Source organism: Arachis ipaensis, chromosome B5 (genome assembly GCF_059453495.1).
Source record: "Arachis ipaensis isolate K30076 ecotype BB chromosome B5, ASM5945349v1, whole genome shotgun sequence".
NCBI lineage: Eukaryota > Viridiplantae > Streptophyta > Magnoliopsida > Fabales > Fabaceae > Arachis > Arachis ipaensis.
The window spans coordinates 31919864-31940126 of record NC_142440.1 but is presented as its reverse complement, the minus strand read 5'-3'; the positions used below and the strand labels follow the sequence as shown (position 1 = coordinate 31940126).

The window sequence follows — 20263 nt, the reverse complement described above, 5'->3', positions numbered from 1 at the left end:
TTTTTATAATAAGAGAATTATAACTATTTTTTATAAAAAAATATTAATTTAAATTGATTTAAGATTCAATTTACTGATTTTTCGGTTAAATCAATTTTTTATCTAATTTTGATAAAAATAATACAATTTAATCGATTATATACATTAACTTTTAATTATTAAACAATATTTAAAAAAAAAACGTTTTAAACGTCTTTATCTAAATAATTCCGTTATGATTTACGTCTGTTCTTTGAGTGATCTCTATTAACTAAAAGCTAAGTTATCACGTTAAACTACCATAAAATTTGAATTCAGGTTGCTTTTAAATTGTCAGGTGAAAAGATAACGGCTATATAATATAAGTTGGCAAAGTTTGATTTTACTCAATTTAGTCTTTTTAATCGCTACTAAAACTATAAATTGCAGCTTTATTTCTTCAAAATTGAACATTTGTCTTTGCTGAAAAGATGACGGGTTCAGTAGTTAAAATTGCTAAATACATATAACTAAAAAATTAAAACAGATAATTGCTTTAACTTTTTCGTTTGTCACTTTGGGTTCTCACAACTAAAAAGAGAGGAGGAGGGTTAAGGATATACAGATCTATTACCAACAATATCTATTAGTCTTTGGTTGATATAGACCATAACACTGGTTAATGTTGTTATTGTAAACAAGAAACTAATTTTTTCTTTCAACAATTAACCTTTTTTTTTACTTTTCTTTTTCTTCTACACCAATATTTCAAAATATTTTTTTTGTTCTGGATCCGATCTTCAGCACGGGCCAATAGGGTTCGAATATTTTCGAAGGCCTAACACAAAATAACCGCTAGATCCAAGGTAAACAACGGTCCAGAATTCTCTCAAATTTCCAAAATTAACAACTTTTTAATTGGGGTAGGGAAAATTATTCCAATTCACGAAATCAGGGATTTCCAAAACGATTTCCCAAATCATCATAATTCATAAATAGAAAATCCTAAATTTTTCTAAGAAAATGGAAGGAAAAAAAATAAAAGAAAAGAAAATGAAAAAAAAAATAAGAAAAATTGATTTTTTTATATTATTTAGATGAAGAGAAAATAAATTTAAAAAAATAAAAAAAAATTATAACCAAATAAAATTACATTAATATCTTTTATTTTTTTTTATTTTTTAACATCATGAATAAATTAATAATTTAACTTTCATTTTAGAATTATCATTTATTTTCATGGCAAGTTTGAGAGAAAAATTTGGGAGTGAAACTCACGCTACTGTTTTTCCTTTCCTTTTAATTTCTATTGTCATCCAATCAATAGAAAATAAAATTTTTGATCTGTTTTTTTTCCTTGCATTTTCTATTGATCCAAACAGTGTGTAAATCTTCTCTAATTTAAGCGTCCAAGTGTCATTAAAAGTGTCACATCCTGTCGTCCATCACCTTGTGATCAACGTTGGAGCTGACAATCTCGTTCACCCGCTCACTCGTTCAAGTCAACCCTCGAACATTTTCCTTTTCTCTCTCTCATTTGTTAGCGAATTGTTAGCATAAAAAGTTAATTTCCTATTTTTTTAATAAAATAAAAATAAAAATATCGGTTGTTGTACTAAAAAATAGTTAATTTTTTTTAAAGAACAATTTTTCTTAAACATATGAAGTTTTAAAATTCTACCGAATAAAATGACAAAATATATACGAAGGAATATAAAAAGGGACAAAAATATGCTTCAAAGAATTTAAAATACATCAATTATAATAATTATTTAATCACTATCATTTTCAATAAAAAATAATAAAACCGTTCAAATCTGCAATTAAAATGGCACTTACCCCCACACTGTATATTATTTTATCCATATACTGCACTCAAATTTTCCTTGTGGGATTACTATTACATAGAAGCTACATAGAATAATAATAGTGAGACCAACTGGGTAGTTCAGATTTGCGAAAAGTTGCAACGGCCAAGTGCATTCGCCTTCAAGTTAACACACTCTTTGAGAATCGAAGACAAAATTAAACTACTCAACTCGCCTCGTATAACATTTTACCAGGTGCGTTACTCACCATGACTTGAACTACTGCTATCTGCTCTGCTTTCATTTCATTCAATTCCTTAATCTTGAAGGACAGTATGGTAAGTCAGGAACCCGGTCATATGGCAAATCCCTCTATGCTAGTACTTTAATTTACTTCCTCCCATGTTCATTGATGTTCATGTAGTTTATCTTGATTAGAGTTGGTCTATTATGTCAATTATTTATTTCTAAAAATTTAAACTACTAGATAAAAATGTTAGCAGTATTGAAGTGGAGTATATATATATAGTCCTAACTGTGAACAATCCTATAATAGCTCTAACACCCATAGCAATAGCAACTAACTAATACTTCCAATACTCCTATAGTAGTGCTTCTCGATCAGAGTAGAGTAGCCAGTAATGGATTTTTGGTCATCCAAATCTCCTCCCTAGTCAGCATCTGCGAAAGCTAATATATACCCTATAGTTAGAACACTTTGTAAATCTTAAACCAGAATACACTGTACTCTTAACAACTTTCAAATGTTCTAATATTGGGTTTTGCATGAATTTTGAGACTTGGTTGACTACATCGGAGAGGTATAGTTTGGTGGTTGTCAAGTATTGGACAACACCAACTAAGGACCTATACCATTTATGATCTGCACAAGGCTCAGAATCATTAGAATGAAGCTTCAAAGGGGATATCATTGGTGTTGCCATGGGATTCCAAGTTAGCACTACTCTTGAGAGAGCAGAACACTTCCATTAGCCAAACAAGAAACTTCAAGTCCAAGGAAGTAGTTACACTTTCTAAGATCTTTTAGAGAAAAAATGGTGTTCTGTTATAAAATCAGATCCTCAGTTTCAGAAACATTAAACATTATTACCGGTAACAACAATGTCATCGACATACACCAATGGGTAAGTTACAAATTTCGAATTATATCTAACAAAAAGAGAGTTATCAGTCTTAGTACTTAAAAAGCTAAATTGCATCAAAGTTGCTTTCAAAGTAAGAAACCAGGTCTTTGGTGTCTGTTTAATTGTGTTTGGATTGTAGCTGGTTTGCATAAAATTGATTTTGTAAAATTGATTTTGATGATAAGTAAGTTTGGATTAACGTGATTTATGTTTGGCAATCTTTATATTAAAATTGATTATAGTAAAATAAATGTTGTTTGGATTATACTATTCAAAATTACTTTTAGATGTAAAATTACTAAAAGAGACATCAATTTAAATAATTTTTTTATATACATGCAAAATCAGAACCTATCAAAAATAATATAAACAATATTTATCATATAAATAAAACAAATACAATAAAAAATAAAAATATAAAAGAGAGTACTATAAAAATAGAGTACATCAAAGAATAAAAAAAAAAATCATACATACAAGAAATAATAAAAATTTCATAAAACCAACAACATATATCATATGAACAAAAAGAATACCATAAAAATAATAAAAATAAAAAAATTCATATGAATAAAATCAAATAAAAAAAATAAAAAACATAAAACCAACAACATATATCATATGAACAAAAAAAATACCATAAAAATAATAAAAAATTATATAAAATTCATATGAATAAAATCAATAAAAAATAAAAGAATTTCATACACAACATAAATGCATTAAGGATAAAAAAAATTCATATAAAAAAGTAATAAAAATATCATAAAAATTAATAAAATACCTGAAAAATCAGAGCATTATAAAAAATAAAAGAAGTCAACAATATTTGTCATATAAATAAAAGAAATACAATAAAATAAATAAAAAATTATATAAACAAAGCCAACCAAAAATTAAAAAAAAGGATTTCATAAAAAATATACATATAAAAAATAATATAATAAATGATAAAAAAATTCATATAAAAACATAATATGAGAAATCAAAACACTATATAAATAATATAAAAATATTTATCATATAAATAAAAAATATAATAAAAAAATAAATAAAAAATATAAATAAAAAATACAATAAAAAAACATAAAAATTAAAATATGAAAATGAGTACTAAAAATAGTAAAAAAATTAAAATATTTAATTTATTATTGATTAAAACAAATCTAAACGATTTTGATAGAAAAAAAAATTGAAACTAAACAACTATGAAAAAGTATAGGAAGAACTACAAAGAACTGTGAAGGTAATAGTTACTGGTATCATTCTTATAGAAGAAAATGAAAGATAGGATTGGTAAAAATGAAATGAATTTTTTACCTAATTTTGTAAGAGTAATCACCAATCATAAATGTGAAACGCAGAAGCTACAAATTTTAACTTCTCCTAAACGTGCATTCAGAGGCAGAATCAATTCTGCGTTCAGAAAGATAAAGATTGCCAAACATCAAAGTGAAACTTTTAAGAAGTTCAAACGGACTTCTCTTCTTTGCAACGTGTTTACCAAACACACTCTAAGTCTATAAAGAGCTTAATTAAGCTTGCATACAAGATTAGGATCTGAATGCTCATGAGAGGTTGTTACATATATACCTGTCCTTCAAGTTTTTCATTTAGAACGGCATTCTTGAAGTTAAATTGTCTCATCACCGAAACCTTGGGTGTGGGCAATCGTTAAAACAATATGGACAAGGGATGGTCTTATCACAGGACTAATGATTTGGTCATAATCCACACCTTTCCATTGATGAAAATCCCTACCGACTAATCTGACTTTATATTTTATAATGTTTTCTTTTGTTTTTCTTGATAGCACAGACCCATTTGCAACCTATGATAGTTGCATTTGATGGAGGAGTAGTAAAAGCCGTGTTAAGCCTCCAAAGTGAATTTTGAAATTGGCGTATATCAAAATTATTTTTGAGATTTTAATTACTTTAATTATGTTTCTAATATTAACAAAAGTATGTCTTATTAGTTCTTTATTCATTTTTCGTTAATTGGTTGATGACATAGATTGTTAGTGACATGTGGCATGTTGATGTGAATGATTGTATCATGTGTTATAATGCTATTTAACCACGTACTGACTTGTATCACGTATCACAACATTATTTGTCCACATGTCATTTGCTATGTCATCATTATAAATGCACTAAATTAGCTCTTCATTTTATATTAAGTGACTCATTTTAGTTTTTGAAATTAAATGTTAGGTACCAAACTAATCATTTCACTAGTTTTTTTCTATTTTTTTTATAAATTCAAAATTTTTAATATTTTTAGATGTACTAATTTTAAATCTATTTTTTCACGGTTTAAGTACAAGAATTTTTATAAAATATTTTTATAATAATTTAATATTGATAAATTTTGTCATATATAAATATGTTATTATAAAAAAATTATATGATTAATTAGACACTTTTTTTTAATCCAAAAATATTCATGGTTTTAATAAGAAATTAAAAATCAAGATTCACGTTTTTTATTTTTTCGGTTACTATAAAATACACATTTTTAAATAACATAATAATGTTGGAAGACATACCTATAACTAATTGTTTGTAAATGGGTTCAACGAAAGAGGTTGGATATGGTGGTTAGGGATATCTGTAGTGAACTTCAATGACGAAATTAACAAGAATTTAAACTGGTTCATGTGAGAATTGGATTGAAAAATATCTAAGTTTATAGGAATATTTACAAAAAAATGATGACTTAGTTATATGAGTTGAGCTAAAGTGAGTGTGTGATTTCTTTTCTTATTATACAGGAAGTTAGTCCACATTGAGTAGTTATTAATATTAAATTATTATGATAAAAAAATTGTACGATTAAAATTAAAATCTTAAAAATATTTATCAAAAATACTTGTATTTAAATATGTGAAAAATTAAAATTAAAATTAATGCATTTAAAGTTATTGAAGATTTTAAATTTATAAAAAATTAGTGAAAAGACTAATTTGGTGCACAGTATTTAATTTTAGAGATTAAAATGAGTTACTTAGTACAAAATAAAAGATCAATTTGGTCTATCCATAATGAAGACATAATTGATGATATATAGATGAATTATATTATGATATATGACACAAACTAACACGTGGTCAAATAGTATTATAACATGTAACACGTGGTACAACTATTCATGTCAATATGATACGTGTCACTAGCGGTCTATATCATTAGTCCATTAACAAAAAATGAGTTAAGAATTAACGTGATACACTTATCAATTTTAGAAATGTAATTTGAGCAATTAGAATATTAAAAAAAAATTGGTGCATAATGCCAATCTCCTTAAATTTTTTTGCACTGTTTAAGGGATCTGAATTCAGTATCCATAAATGTCTTCCAATGTGGACATTGGAGGGCTCGAGAAATAGTTCTAGATATTTCAGTAACTAAATCAGGAGTGTGAGTGGCAGTGCAATTTCTTGGTTTATGAAACATTGACTTTGGGCTAGTGACCATAGAATGGGACATAGAGGAAGATGGAGTTGTAAGAGAGGGTTGAGGTAGAGGTGGTAGGCACATTTCAATGGCAATTGATAGATGTTTGATGAGAAGGTAACTATCGATGAGGTGCAGAATTAGGTAGCTCATTAGAGGTAGAATCTGAAATAGCTGAGGATGTTTTTTAATTTCTATAATAAATGAAGGAGTTGTGTCACAATTATCAGATTTGGAGATTGAGGTTGTGTGGAAGGGATATAAAAGGAACTCTTTGATAAAAGAGGTATCATGCCTTTATTAATTGAATAAACTGATCCACCAGAAATTGAATTTGCAAGATTAGAATTAAAACCAAATAACTCATTGTTATATGAAAAAACACCCTCATCAAATACATGTGTTGACAAATAAATTTTTCCTATTTTAGACATATATTTAAAGACATGATATTCTATATCATGTTCAAGAAAAAGACAATTTTCATATTTGTAATCAAGTTTATGTTTGGTGTATGGTCTAGAAAAGAAAAAGCAAGCACATCCAAAAACTTTTAAAATTTTATAATCTAGTTTCATGCCAAACGCTTTCAAAGGTGATAGAAATTGCAAAATGGCAGTAGGTATAGTCTATTGAATAATATATATACTCTAGTAATAAAGGCAACTTCTTAAGAGTTGGTAGAAAAAAGAGACTGTAGTTAATAAGCAAAGACCTATTTTAGTTGCAAGCTCATTTCTTTTTTTGTTTTTGGAATGGGTTGCAAGCTCATTTGAATCTTGAAAACCTGGGTTCTTAAAGAATCTTACTGTTTACCGTTCTAGATTCGTGAAGTTTTTGTTGCAATTCGAAGGCCGAGAAACGCTGACCGTTGGACAATGGCTGATGAGAAATTGAATGCTCGGATGGCCCAACTTTGGGAGCAAACATTTCAAGAGAATGGTCCATCTTCATCTCCCAACGTCAAGATCCAAAAGATTCCCCCTTTCTTGCGGCAAAACACAAACTTTTTTCAGTACTGCTTACCCAAGATGATTTCATTTGGACCCATCCATTACCGAAGGAAAAATTTGAAATTGGGACAAGAATTCAAAATTCTATGGGCGTCTTTCTATATTCAAAATTTAGAAAAGAAACAAGGGTTTAGCAAGGAACATACGTTCAAGAAGCTGCATGAAAAGGTAGAAAATGACATTGGTTTACTGAGGAATCTGTTTAGCGAAGATGTGACTAGAAGCTACGATGACGAGGAACTAACTTGGATGTTGCTAGTGGACGGATGTGCTTTACTCTATTACATAAACAACGTTGACGATCAGAATCCAAATGTATTGAGGCTAAAGCTTGACCAGTTGATGTACACTTGGAGAGATATTTTGTTGTTGGAAAACCAACTTCCACTAAGGTTGTTGGAGCTTCTAGTCCTTAGAGATGACGTGGCTCACTTGGAGAACATACTGTACAATTTCATATTCATGGGACTAGCAAAGCGAGATCCATTTACAATAAGGGTGAATAGAGCGAAGGCAATCCATCTTCTTGATTATATTCGCTCATTTCATACGTCTACTATCTGCAACGATGATGATGACGACATTACTCCCTTTCCAAAAGAAGGAGAGTCCTGGGAGAGATACAAGAATATCAGGGATCTTATAAAAGCAGGGATTAAAGTGAAGCCAAATGAGACAAATAAATGGGAATGGAATAAAATCTCTTTCACCTCCTACTGGTTTAGCGGAGAATTGAGGCTTCCAGTGATGGTCGTAAATGATGCCACGCCTTATTTCTTTCACAACTTGATTGCGTATGAGATGTCGCCGGATTTCCCTAACAATTTCGAATTCTGCTCGTACTTCTCCATGATGGATTCTTTGATTGATGATGCTGAGGATGTGAAGGAGCTCAGGTTGGCCGGGGTGCTCCGAAACTTGCTCGGAAGTGATGAAGAAGTGGCCAAACTCTTCAACGAATTAGGGCACGAATTGCCGGCTAAAATGTTCAATTACATGGTGAGAACTGATTTGGTGGCATACAGCAAAGAATATATTAAAGTGAAGCATCAAATCAACAAGCATTACGGAAATAAGTGGAAGACTTGGTTGGCTCAAGCACGCAACACTTACTTCAATACCCCCTGGTCTCTCATCGCATTTTTGGCTGCCGTCTTAGCATTGGCTCTCACTTCTATTCAAACCTGGTATGCTATACATCCAAAGTCGTAATACATTTGAACCATATCTAGGTAATTCTCAGTAATTAAGCGAGCTTTGCAGTTTGATACAAGAATGTTAAGAATTATTTTTATATATATTACCTTGCATTTAATAAGTCGTGGACTACTCTAGCCATTGTATTGTGATATGATCTCTTCTTTGCATTGCATGCACGTAAGATTGATCAAACTATTCTTGTTACCTTTGCTGCTTGCGCTGCTTTATATATATGCAAATAGTCATCTAAAGGCATGAATTGTGTGTGTGGCCTTTTTGATATATATATATATATATATATATATATATATATATATATATATATATATATGAAGGATTGTTTTTATTAGATGAAAAAGAGATAAATGACCGGTCGTAAAGATCAAAACATGCAAGAGAAGGGATATTCCATCTAAATAACAAAAAGGCATTATAACTGTTGCCAAGAAAACTATTGCCACAATTGGCGCGACTTTGGTGTCAAAATCTTTAGTCTAGCTCCCAAGTCATCATAGGTTTGTCCGCCAAGTTCACCACATTTATTTGCAGAGAAAGATCACATTTGTTTGTAAGTGTTTGGGTTTCAAAAGGATAGTACTTTGACGGATTTGTGTTTGATATGGTTGCTAAAACTAAAACGAAATGTACGTAGATGGACAAGTTACAAGAGTTGGAGTTATACAGTCCAATAAATTTGGAAACAATAAAATTTCGAAGTGTTAGGAGCTAGCAGATTTTGTGATTTGTAGCTATCAATTAGTTATCATTAATATTTTTAATGGTGTGAGATTACATCTAATAGTGTGGGATTACTCAATTTCCTTTTGATAGTTAAGTGCGGACCAAATTTTTAATAAAAAATGCTGCCTCCTAGACTTTTTCTAAAGCTTCCTCACAGAAGAAGCACGGCAAGCCATGATTACATGCATCAGTCATCCTCTTGAGATGGCTAAAATACACGAGAAAGGAGATTAAATCATGTTTAGAAACATTTTCTAAACCTACAACTAACTAAGAAAGTTTATCGAGATTTTGAGATTGTGAGCAATGAAAAATACGAATTCTACTTTTAAGAAAGCTAGCTTAAGTTAGATTTCTAAAGGACCAGTGCTTAGGCAAGTAAATATTATTATTTTGGACAAATATTTGGTTAATAATCATTTATACTTATATTTATAGAGATTTGCATATGTAATACATATAATTTATATCTATATTTACAAAATTTTATATATATAAATTAACACAATATACATCTATATTTATTAAAATTTTTACACATGAATCAATATTTAAAATAATATGGCATTTATACAGGCTAATTACTAGCCAAAATTGATAAAATATGTTGATCCTAAAATTGTTTGTTTCTAAAATTTATATATTTTAGGTGTTTAAGCAACTTGAATAGGACAATGTACAAGAGATCATTAAGGTTTATGTAGAAGATATTACACAACAATATATTGATTTGGCCAGCATTTGCCTACATCAAGTTGTCGTAGCTGAGATTTTTAATATAAAACAATATTATAAGGGTGATGAGTTCTATCCAACTTCCTCTAAATCAACATGTAAATTACCTCTCGTGACGTGGCACATTTTAATTGGATGTTTAGTTTTAGTTTGAGTTAATTTAACTCGATAAGAGTTAATATCTTAATTAAAGTAGGACAACTTTATAATTAAATATTTTTATAAGAGGGGTAAAAATATAATTTCTGTAAACATTAAAAAGTAAAGTTATATTTCTTAGAAGCTCAATGCCCCTTTGCCACATTCCTCTCTGAAATTGAAAGAAAAAATAACTCAACCTGTACCCACCCATCGATCCAGCCCCGCAGCCCGCAGCCAGCAGCCACGCCAACCACCGCAGCCATCTCAACCCCGCAGCTCCGTCGCATGTACAGGCATCACGTGTGGAAGATTGGCGCCGTCGCAGGAGCTTGAAGTCCTCTCCTCTGTTTGAGAGCACTCTCTCTGTGTTCACCGTGCCTCTGTCACCGTCACTGTAACCGTCACTGTCAAGAACTTCTTCGTGCTTCCCTCGCCGCCTGACATCTCTGCTCGTTCTGTCTTCATCCGTTAGCCGGAACCTTTCCTCGCCGCTGACATTTCTATTCGCTCTGTTCGTGCTTCAGGTAGGTCTTCTCCTTTTCTCCATTTTGAAAGAGTGATCCTTCTTGGTATTTAATGAACATTTCCTTTTTCATTTATATGGCAATGTGTCCCTTGGATTTGAGAAATTTTCATTTCAAACTTTCTTTGACTATACAATTTTCAGATCACTCTGTAAAATTTTGCTGAAGTCTATATCATGGCATTACTTGAATGTTCAACTGCATTTACTCATAATTTTCTTCAATTATAGCAATTTGAATGCAATAAAAACGGTAATCTAGAGGTAGAACAAGAGGCTTCTACCCTTTTTGATATATGTTTTGGAGTTATAAGTAAATACAAACTCTTAATTAAATAAATTCAGTTCCACTTTGATATGATGCCCAAATTTTCTTCCACTTATAAGTAAATACAAACTCTTAATTTTCTTCCACTTTTACTCATGTTTAAATTCTGTTAAGGAGCAAAGAAGCTCAAATGAAATCAAGTGCAATAAAAATCACCACTGGCTATATAGAAAAACAATTTCTGATGCAGTTGAAGCTTTGGTCGGAGCATTTATAGTTGATAGTGGCTTTAAAGCTGCAATTGTATTTCTTATGTGGCTTGGCATACAAGTTGGTTTTGAAGTCTCACAATTGATTAATGTTTGCCGAGGAAGTGTTGGCTATAGTCCTCTCTCTGCTGATGTATAAACATTCTTTCCCTCGAAGATAAGTTGGGATATCACTTCATTCATAAGGATCTGCTTCTTCAGCCATTTGTGCATCCTTCTAACAATAAGCATGGAGGAAGTTGCTACCAGGCAAGGCTCCTTTACTGTTGATCCCAATGTCTCAGTTATGATAGGAACTATTTCTGTACTCTATAAATCTGAGAACTCCGATAAGACATTGATTATTTATCTGTTGTAACCTGACTTTTCTTTTTTGCAGCGACTGGAGTTTCCTGGAGATGCTGTGCTAGATTTTTTTATTACTTCATACATGTACTCAGCTTATCCCAAGCTAAAGTCTGGTCAATTGACGGATTTGAGATCGTTGTCTGTTAACAATAAGGCATTTGCCTGTGTTGCTGTGGATTGCATTTTTGATAAATTTCTTTTATGTGATTCTAGCAACCTTTATTAGGTAGTAAAAAAGTATGTGGACTATATTAGAAGACCTTTATCAAGTAATGTCAATGAAGGGCCGTAATGTCCAAAGGTACTAAGATCTATTTACATTTACTTGCCATTACTGATCTAAGATGAGACTTCTAAAGTACTATACTTGAAACTTACTTTTGGAAATTTTTTTGGTCTACAGAGGTTAGCTATTATTTTTCAAATTCTTTTTGGGGTATCTTGAATTTGAGTGGCTTTATTAGCAATAATAGATTGAAAGTACCACAACCTTCTATAATTCAATTTCCAAATTCCTTTTGTGATTATCTGTTGTAAACTTGTAATATATTTTCCTTTACTGCGATATTGAATCCAATACGGTTTTATATGCCTTTTGTATTCGTTTCTAGCGATATGGTTCAATCTCTCTAAATAAATTGGTCATTTTTCTTCTCAATTAATTTTATCCCTTTGATTTCTTTCATTATTGTTTCTTTGATTTATAGTTTAATTCCAGTGAGTTCAGTGTATAAGTGAACACTTTTATTGGTGAGTATTTATCATAGTTAATTGCCATTAATTGAAAAATTGATTTTTATTACTATGATGTTGTTATGCCTTGTTGGTATAGGTAATGAAAGATGGGAAGATTACTCAATGTGAAAAGTATGCTGATCTGCTTAACAATGGAATTGATTTTATGGAACTTGTTGGTGCACATAAAAAAGCTTTGTCTACACTTGATTAAATAGATGAAGGAATAATATCCAATGAAATCAGTACCTTGGAACGAGATTCAAATTTTCCTATTTCTCATGGTGGAGAAAAAGAAGAGGAAAAGAAAGATGAGCAAAATGATAAAACTGGTAACAAAGGTGATGAGGCAAAAGGCCAACTTGTTCAAGCAGAAGAAAGAGAGAGTGGTAGAGTTGGATTTTCAGTGTATTGGCAATATATCACTATAGAATATGGAGGTGCTCTTGTTCCTTTCATTCTGTTGGCTCATACTCTCTTCCAAGTTCTCCAAATTGGAAACAACTATTGGATGGCTTAGGCAACACCAATCTCACAAGATGTTGAGCCACCTATTTCTGGAACAACTCTTATAGCAGGCTACGTGATTATTCTTTTTAGCTTCAAAGTAAGTTCATAATAATAGACACCAGATAAGAGCTACAAGAATGTTACTTTTTTCTGGCTATGCTGATCTCCACTTCCAAAGCCACACATGCACATACCATAAAACAATGACTAGAAACTCTTTCCTCTCAAAGATACTCAGCACAAAAAAGCAACAATGAGTGAGAATGCCTAATCAAAACCAGAGAGAACTAACAAAGCAAGCAAAGCACCAATGAAAATATACAAAGAAAAATGGAAAAAAGAAAAGAAAATGATATTACAATACAAAGTGGATCATAAGTATGTCATCTAAAGGTGACAAGAAATTATATTCTGCAACATCTTGGAGGCAATCATAGAAATGAGAGATATTGATATTTTCTTTGCCAGAATAGATAGCTTCTGCAGATCCACCTTGAGCCCCTTGTGCTGCTGATGAGCGGATAATTTATACGCTTTTTGACATTGTTTTTAGTATGTTTTTAGTAGGATCTAGTTACTTTTAGGGATGTTTTTAATAGATTTTGTGTTAAATTCACATTTCTGGACTTTACTATGAGTTTGTATGTTTTTATGTGATTTCAGGTATTTTCTGGCTGAAATTGAGGGACTTGAGCAGAAATCAGATTCAAAGGTTGAAAAAGGACTGCTGATGCTGTTGGATTCTGACCTCCCTGCACTCAAAGTGGATTTTCTAGAGCTACAGAACTCGAAATGGCGCGCTTCCAATTGCGTTGGAAAGTAGACATCCAGGGCTTTCCAAAAATATATAATAGTCCATACTTTGGCCAAGAATTGACGATGTAAACTGGCGTTCAACGCCAGCCTTCTGCCCAAATCTGGCGTCCAGCGCCAGTAAAGGATCCAAAACCAGAGTTGAACGCTCAAACTGGCACAAAAACTGGCGTTCAACTCCACAAATGGCCTCTGCACGTGCAACACTTAGGCTCAGCCCAAACACACACCAAGTGGGTCCCGGAAGTGGATTTATTCATCAATTACTTACTCATGTAAACCCTAGTGACTAGTTTATTATAAATAGGACCTTTTACTAGTCTTTTTGACCATCCCGGATTTTATTTTGATCCTGTGATCTCGTTTAGGGGGCTGGCCATCTCGGCCATGCCTGGACCTTTCACTTATGTATTTTCAACGGTAGAGTTTCTACACTCCATAGATTAAGGTGTGGAGCTCTGCTGTTCCTCAAAGATTAATGCAAAGTACTACTGTTTTCTATTCAATTCATCTTATTTCGCTTCTAAGATATCCATTCGCACCCAAGAACGTGATGAAAGTGATGATTATGTGTGACGCTCATCATCCTTCTCCCTTATGAACGCGTGCCTGACAAACACTTCTGTTCTACATGAATTAAGCTAGAATGAGTATCTCTTAGATCTCCTAACCAGAATCTTCGTGGCGTAAGCTAGAATGATGGCGGCATTCAAGAGAATCCGGAAGGTCTAAACCTTGTCTGTGGTATTCTGAGTAGGATTCAATGATTGAATGACTGTGACGAGCTTCAAACTCGCGATTGTTGGGCGTTAGTGACAGACGCAAAAGGAGGGTGAATCCTATTCCACCATGATCGAGAACCGACAGATGAATAGCCGTGCCGTGACAGGGTGCGTGAGCATATTATTCACTGAGAGGAGGGAATGTAGCCACTGACAACGGTGATGCCCTTGCATACAGCCAGCCATGGAAAGGAGTAAGACAGATTGGATGAAGATAGCAGGAAAGCAGAGGTTCAGAGGAACAAAAAGCATCTCCATTCGCTTATCTGAAATTCCTACCAATGAATTACATAAGTATCTCTATCCCTATTTTATTATATCATATTCGAAAACTCCATTATCACTTTATATCTGCCTGACTGAGATTTACAAGGTGACCATAGCTTGCTTCATACCAACAATCTCCGTGGGATTCGACCCTTACTCACGTAAGGTATTACTTGGACGACCCAGTGCACTTGCTGGTTAGTTGTATCGAAGTTGTGACAATCATGAATTAAGATCAGAGCACCAAGCTTTGGAGCCATTACCAGGATTTGTTCGAGCCTGGAGATCACAATTTCGTGCACCAAGTTTTTGGCGCCGTTGCCGGGGATTGTTTGAGTTTGGACAACTGACGGTTCATCTTGTTGCTCAGATTAGGTAATTTTCTTTTTGTTTTAGTTTTCAAAAAAGTTTTCAAAAACCTTTCAAAATTTTCTTCTTTGTTTTCGAAAAAAAAAATGTTTTCAAAAATATATTTTTCTTCAGGATTTTTAAGAATGAATTCTAGTGTTTCATGAAACATGTTGAATCCTATCTGGCTGTAAAGCCATACCCAAACTGCTTTGGGATTGGTATTCAACTAATCACTCCAGTCCATGTAATTATATGTTGAAGCTTGGCTGGCTATTAAGCCATGCCTGACCCTTTGATTGGAGCTTTAACACTAACATGGCAAGATTCCTGGAATTCATATTAAAAATTTTGGAATCCTTATTTTTTAATTTTCACAATAATTTTCGAAAAAAAAAATTAAAAGAAAATACAAAAGAATTAGAAAATCATAAAAATCAAAAATATTTTTGTGTTTCTTGTTTGAGTCTTGAGTCATATCATAAGTTTGGTGTCACTTGCATATGCATCTTGCATTTTTTCGAAAATATCATGCATTCATAGTGTTCTTCATGATCTTCAAGTTGTTCTTGGTAAGTCTTCTTGTTTGATCTTGATGATTTTTTGTTTTGTTTCTTTTCATGTTTATCATATGCATTCTTGAATTCTTAGTGTCTAAGCATTAAAGAATTCTAAGTTTGGTGTCTTGCATGTTTTCTTTGCATTAAAAAAAAAAATTTTCAAAAATATGTTCTTGATGTTCATCATGACATTCATAGTGTTCTTGGTGTTCATCTTGACATTCATAGCATTCTTGCATGCATTCACTGTTTTGATCTAAAAATTTCATGCATTGCATAATTTTCATGTTTTTCTCTCTCATCATAAAAATTCAAAAAAAAAATATATCTTTCCCTTTTTCTCTCTCATCAAATTCGAAAACTTGAGTTGACTTTTTCAAAAATTTTTAAAAAATCAAGTTGTTGCCAATGAGTCAAATCAAATTTTCAATTTGAAAATCTTATCTTTTTCAAAATCTTTTTCAAAAATCAAATCTTTTTCAAAATTCTTAGTTATTTTCAAAAATTAAAAAAATATTTTTCAAAAATCTTTTTCTTATTTTTATATCAAATTTTCGAAAATAATATAATCAATTAATGTTTTGATTCAAATATTTGAAGTTTGTTACTTGCTTGTTAAGAAAGATTCAAACTTTAAGTTCTAGAATCATATCTTGTGATTTCTTATGAATCAAGTCATTAATTGTGATTTTAAAAATCAAATCTTTTTCAAAAACTAATTTCTATCATATCTTTTCAAAAAAATATCTTCTTATCTTATCTTTTTCAAAATTTGATTCTCTAACTTCCCAACTTCTTATCTTTTCAAATTTGTTTCAACTAACTAACTAACTTTTTGTTTGTTTCTTAACTTTTTCAAAACTACCTAACTAACTCTCTCTCTCTAATTTTCGAAAATATCTTCCCTCTTTTTCAAAAATTTCTTTTTCATTAACTAATTATTTTTATTTTTTATTTAAAAAAAAAAATTTCGAAAAAAAATACTAACCTTTTTCAAAAACTATTTTCAAAAATCACTAACTCTTTTTCAAAAATTGTTTTCGAAAATTCACTTCCCCCTCTCATCTTCTTCTATTTGTTTATTGATATACTAACATCTTTCCTTCAACTCTCCAAAAATCCGAACCCCCTCTCTCTCTGAGTTCAGATTTTCTTCCCTTCTTTTCTTCTACTAACACAAGGATCCCTATACTGTGGTATAAAGGATCCATATTATTATTACTATTTTTTCTGTGCCATCTTCTTTGTCATATGAGCAGGAGCAAGGACAAGAACATTCTTGTTAAAGCAGATCCAGAACCTGAAAGGACTCTGAAGAAAAAAATTAAGAGAAGCTAAAATACAACAATCCAGAGATAACCTTTCAGAAATTTTCGAACAGGAAAAGGAGATGGCAGCCAAAAATAATAATAATATAAGGAAGATGCTTGGTGACTTCACTGCACCTAATTCCAATTTACATGGAAGAAGCATCTCCATTCCTGCCATTGGAGCAAACAACTTTGAGCTGAAACCTCAATTAGTTTCTCTGATGCAGCAGAACTGCAAGTTTCATGGACTTCCATCTGAAGATCCTTTTCAGTTCTTAACTTAATTCTTGCAGATATGTGATACTGTTAAGACTAATGGAGTAGATCCTGAAGTCTACAGGCTCATGCTTTTCCCTTTTGCTGTAAGAGACAGAGCTAGATTATGGTTGGATTCTCAACCCAAAGACAGCCTGAACTCTTGGGATAAGCTGGTCACGGCTTTCTTAGCCAATTACTTTCCTCCTCAAAAGCTGAGCAAGCTTAGAGCTGATGTTCAAACCTTCAGACAGAAAGAAGGTGAATCCCTCTATGAAGCTTGGGAAAGATACAAACAGTTGACCAAAAAGTGTCCTTCTGACATGCTTTCAGAATGGACCATCCTGGATATATTCTATGATGGTTTATCTGAGCTATCAAAGATGTCACTGGACACCTCTACAGGTGGATCCATTCACCTAAAGAAAACGCCTGCAGAAGCTCAAGAACTCATTGACATGGTTGCTAATAACCAGTTCATGTACACTTCTGAAAGGAATCCTGTGAGTAATGGGACGCCTATGAAGAAGGGAGTTCTTGAGGTTGATACTCTGAATGCCATATTGGCTCAGAATAAAATATTGACTCAGCAAGTCAATATGATTTCTTAGAGTCTGCATGGAATGCAAGCTGCATCCAACAGTACTCAAGAGGCATCTTCTGAAGAAGAAGCCTATGATCCTGAGAACCCTGCAATAGCAGAGGTAAATTACTTAGGTGAACCTTATGGAAACACCTATAACTCAACATGGAGAAATCATCCAAATTTCTCATGGAAGGATCAAAAGCCCCAACAAGGCTTTAATAATGGTGGAAGAAACAGGTTTAGCAATAGCAAGCCTTTTCCATCATCAACTCAGCAACAGACAGAGAACTCTGAACAAAATGTTTCTAATTTAGCAAATCTAGTCTCTGATCTATCTAAGGCCACTGTAAGTTTCATGAATGAAACAAGGTCTTCCATTAGAAATCTGGAAGCACAAGTGGGCCAGCTGAGTAAAAGGATCACTGAAATCCCTCCTAGTACTCTCCCAAGCAATACAGAAGAGAATCCAAAAGGAGAGTGCAAGGCCATTGACATAAGCGCCATGGCCGAACCTGTGAGGAGAGGAGAGGACGAGAATCCCAAGGAGGAAGACCTCCTGGGACGTCCAGTGATCAATAAGGAGCTTCCCTCTGAGGAACCAAAGGACTCTGAGGCTCATCTAGAGACCATAGAGATTCCATTGAACCTCCTTATGCCCTTCATGAGCTCTGATGAGTATTCCTCTTCTGAAGAGAATGAGGATGTTACTGAAGAGCAAACTGCCAAGTTTCTTGGTGCAATCATGAAGCTGAATGCCAAATTATTTGGCATTGATGCTTGGGAAGTTGAACCTCCCTTGTTCATCAATGAACTAAGTGATCTGGATCAACTGACATTGCCTCAGAAGAGACAGGATCCTGGAAAGTTCATAATACCTTGTACCATAGGCACCATGATCTTTAAGGCTCTGTGTGACCTTGGTTCAGGAATAAACCTCATGCCCCTCTCTGTAATAGAGAAACTGGGAATCTATGGGGTGCAAGCTGCTAAAATCTCACTAGAGATGGCAGACAGCTCAAGAAAACATGCTTATGGACAAGTAGAAGATGTATTAGTAAAGGTTGAGGGCCTTTACATACCTACTGATTTCATAGTCCTGGATACTGGAAAGGAAGAGGATGAATCCATCATCCTAGGAAGACCTTTCCTGGCCATAGCAAAAGCTGTGATTGATGTTGACAGAGGTGAAATAGTCCTTCAATGGAATGAGAACTCCCTTGTATTCAAAACTCAAGGATCTCCCTCTGCAACCATGAAGAGGAAGCATGAAAAGCTTCTCTCAAAGCAGAGTCAACCAGAGCCCCCACAGTCAAACTCTAAGTTTGGTGTTGGGAGGCCACAACCAAACTTAGAGTTTGGATATGGGAGTTCAACACCAAACTTAGAGTTTGGTGTTGGGAGGCCACAACCAAACTCTAAGTTTGGTGTTGAACTCCCATATCCAAACTCTAAGTTTGGTGTTGGAGAGTCTCAACAAAGCTCTGCACATCTGTGAGGCTCCATGAGAGCCCACTATCAAGCTATTGACATTAAAGAAGCGCTTGTTGGGAGGCAACCCAATGTTTATCTAATTCTTATTTTTATTGTTTTTCATGTTTTCTTAGGTTCATGATCATGTGGAGTCACAAAATAAACAAAAAATTCAAAAACGGAATCAAAAACAGCAGAAGAAAAATCACACCCTGGAGGAGCATCTGTGTGGCGTTCAAACGCCAGAACAGAGCATAGTTCTGGCGCTGAACGCCCAGAATGGGAGCATCCTGGCGCTGAATGCCCAGAACAAGCATGGTTCTGGCGTTCAACGCCAGAAATGGCAGCAAATGGGCGTTGAACGCCCAAAATGGGCACCAACCTGGCGATGAACGCCCAGAGTTGTGTGCAAGGGCATTTTGCATGCCTAAATTGGTGCAGGGATGTAAATGCCTTGACACCTCAAGATCTGTGGACCTCACAGGATCACCTCAGGATCTGTGGACCCCACAGGATCCCCACCTACCTCCACTCACTCTCTTCTCTCTTCTCAATCATCCTCTATTCCCAATAAACACTCTTCCCTATTAACTCTTTACCACTCACATCCAAACACCCACTTACCTTCAAAAATTCAACATCTCTTCCCCACCCAATCCCACCCATATGGCCGAATACACACTCCCATCCATCTCCTCCATATCTTCTTCTTATTCTTCTATTCTTTCTTCTTTTGCTCGAGGACGAGCAACATTCTAAGTTTGGTGTGGTAAAAGCATAGCTTTTTTGTTTTTTTCCATAACCATTGATGGCACCTAAGGCCAGAGAAATCTCTAGAAAGAGGAAAGGGAAGACAAAAGCTTCCATCAAGGGTCTATAGCTCAGTGGTAGAACATTTGACTGCAAATCAAGAGATCCCTGAGATACCTCAAGGGATACATTTTCTTCCACACAATTATTGGAAGCAACTAAGGGTGGAACATCAAGAGCATTCCATCATCCTTCATGAAATCAGAGAAG

General features: G+C 33.3%; 1 protein-coding gene and 1 non-coding gene across 2 annotated transcripts; one reads left to right on the top strand and one right to left on the bottom strand.

The window, feature by feature from the left end:
- Positions 1–1888: 1888 nt before the first annotated feature.
- LOC107643449 (UPF0481 protein At3g47200-like) lies at positions 1889–8731 on the top strand. The gene is made up of 2 exons (XM_016347100.3): positions 1889–2021; positions 7194–8731. Exon 2 carries the CDS (start codon positions 7248–7250, stop codon positions 8592–8594), a length of 1347 nt encoding a protein of 448 aa, XP_016202586.1. The 5' UTR covers positions 1889–2021; positions 7194–7247; the 3' UTR covers positions 8595–8731.
- An 8677-nt stretch (positions 8732–17408) lies between these two features.
- On the bottom strand, positions 17409–17516 carry LOC148563768 (small nucleolar RNA R71). The gene has a single exon (XR_015884154.1). It is a non-coding gene; the product is annotated as a small nucleolar RNA R71 (small nucleolar RNA).
- Between the last annotated feature and the right edge of the window lie 2747 nt (positions 17517–20263).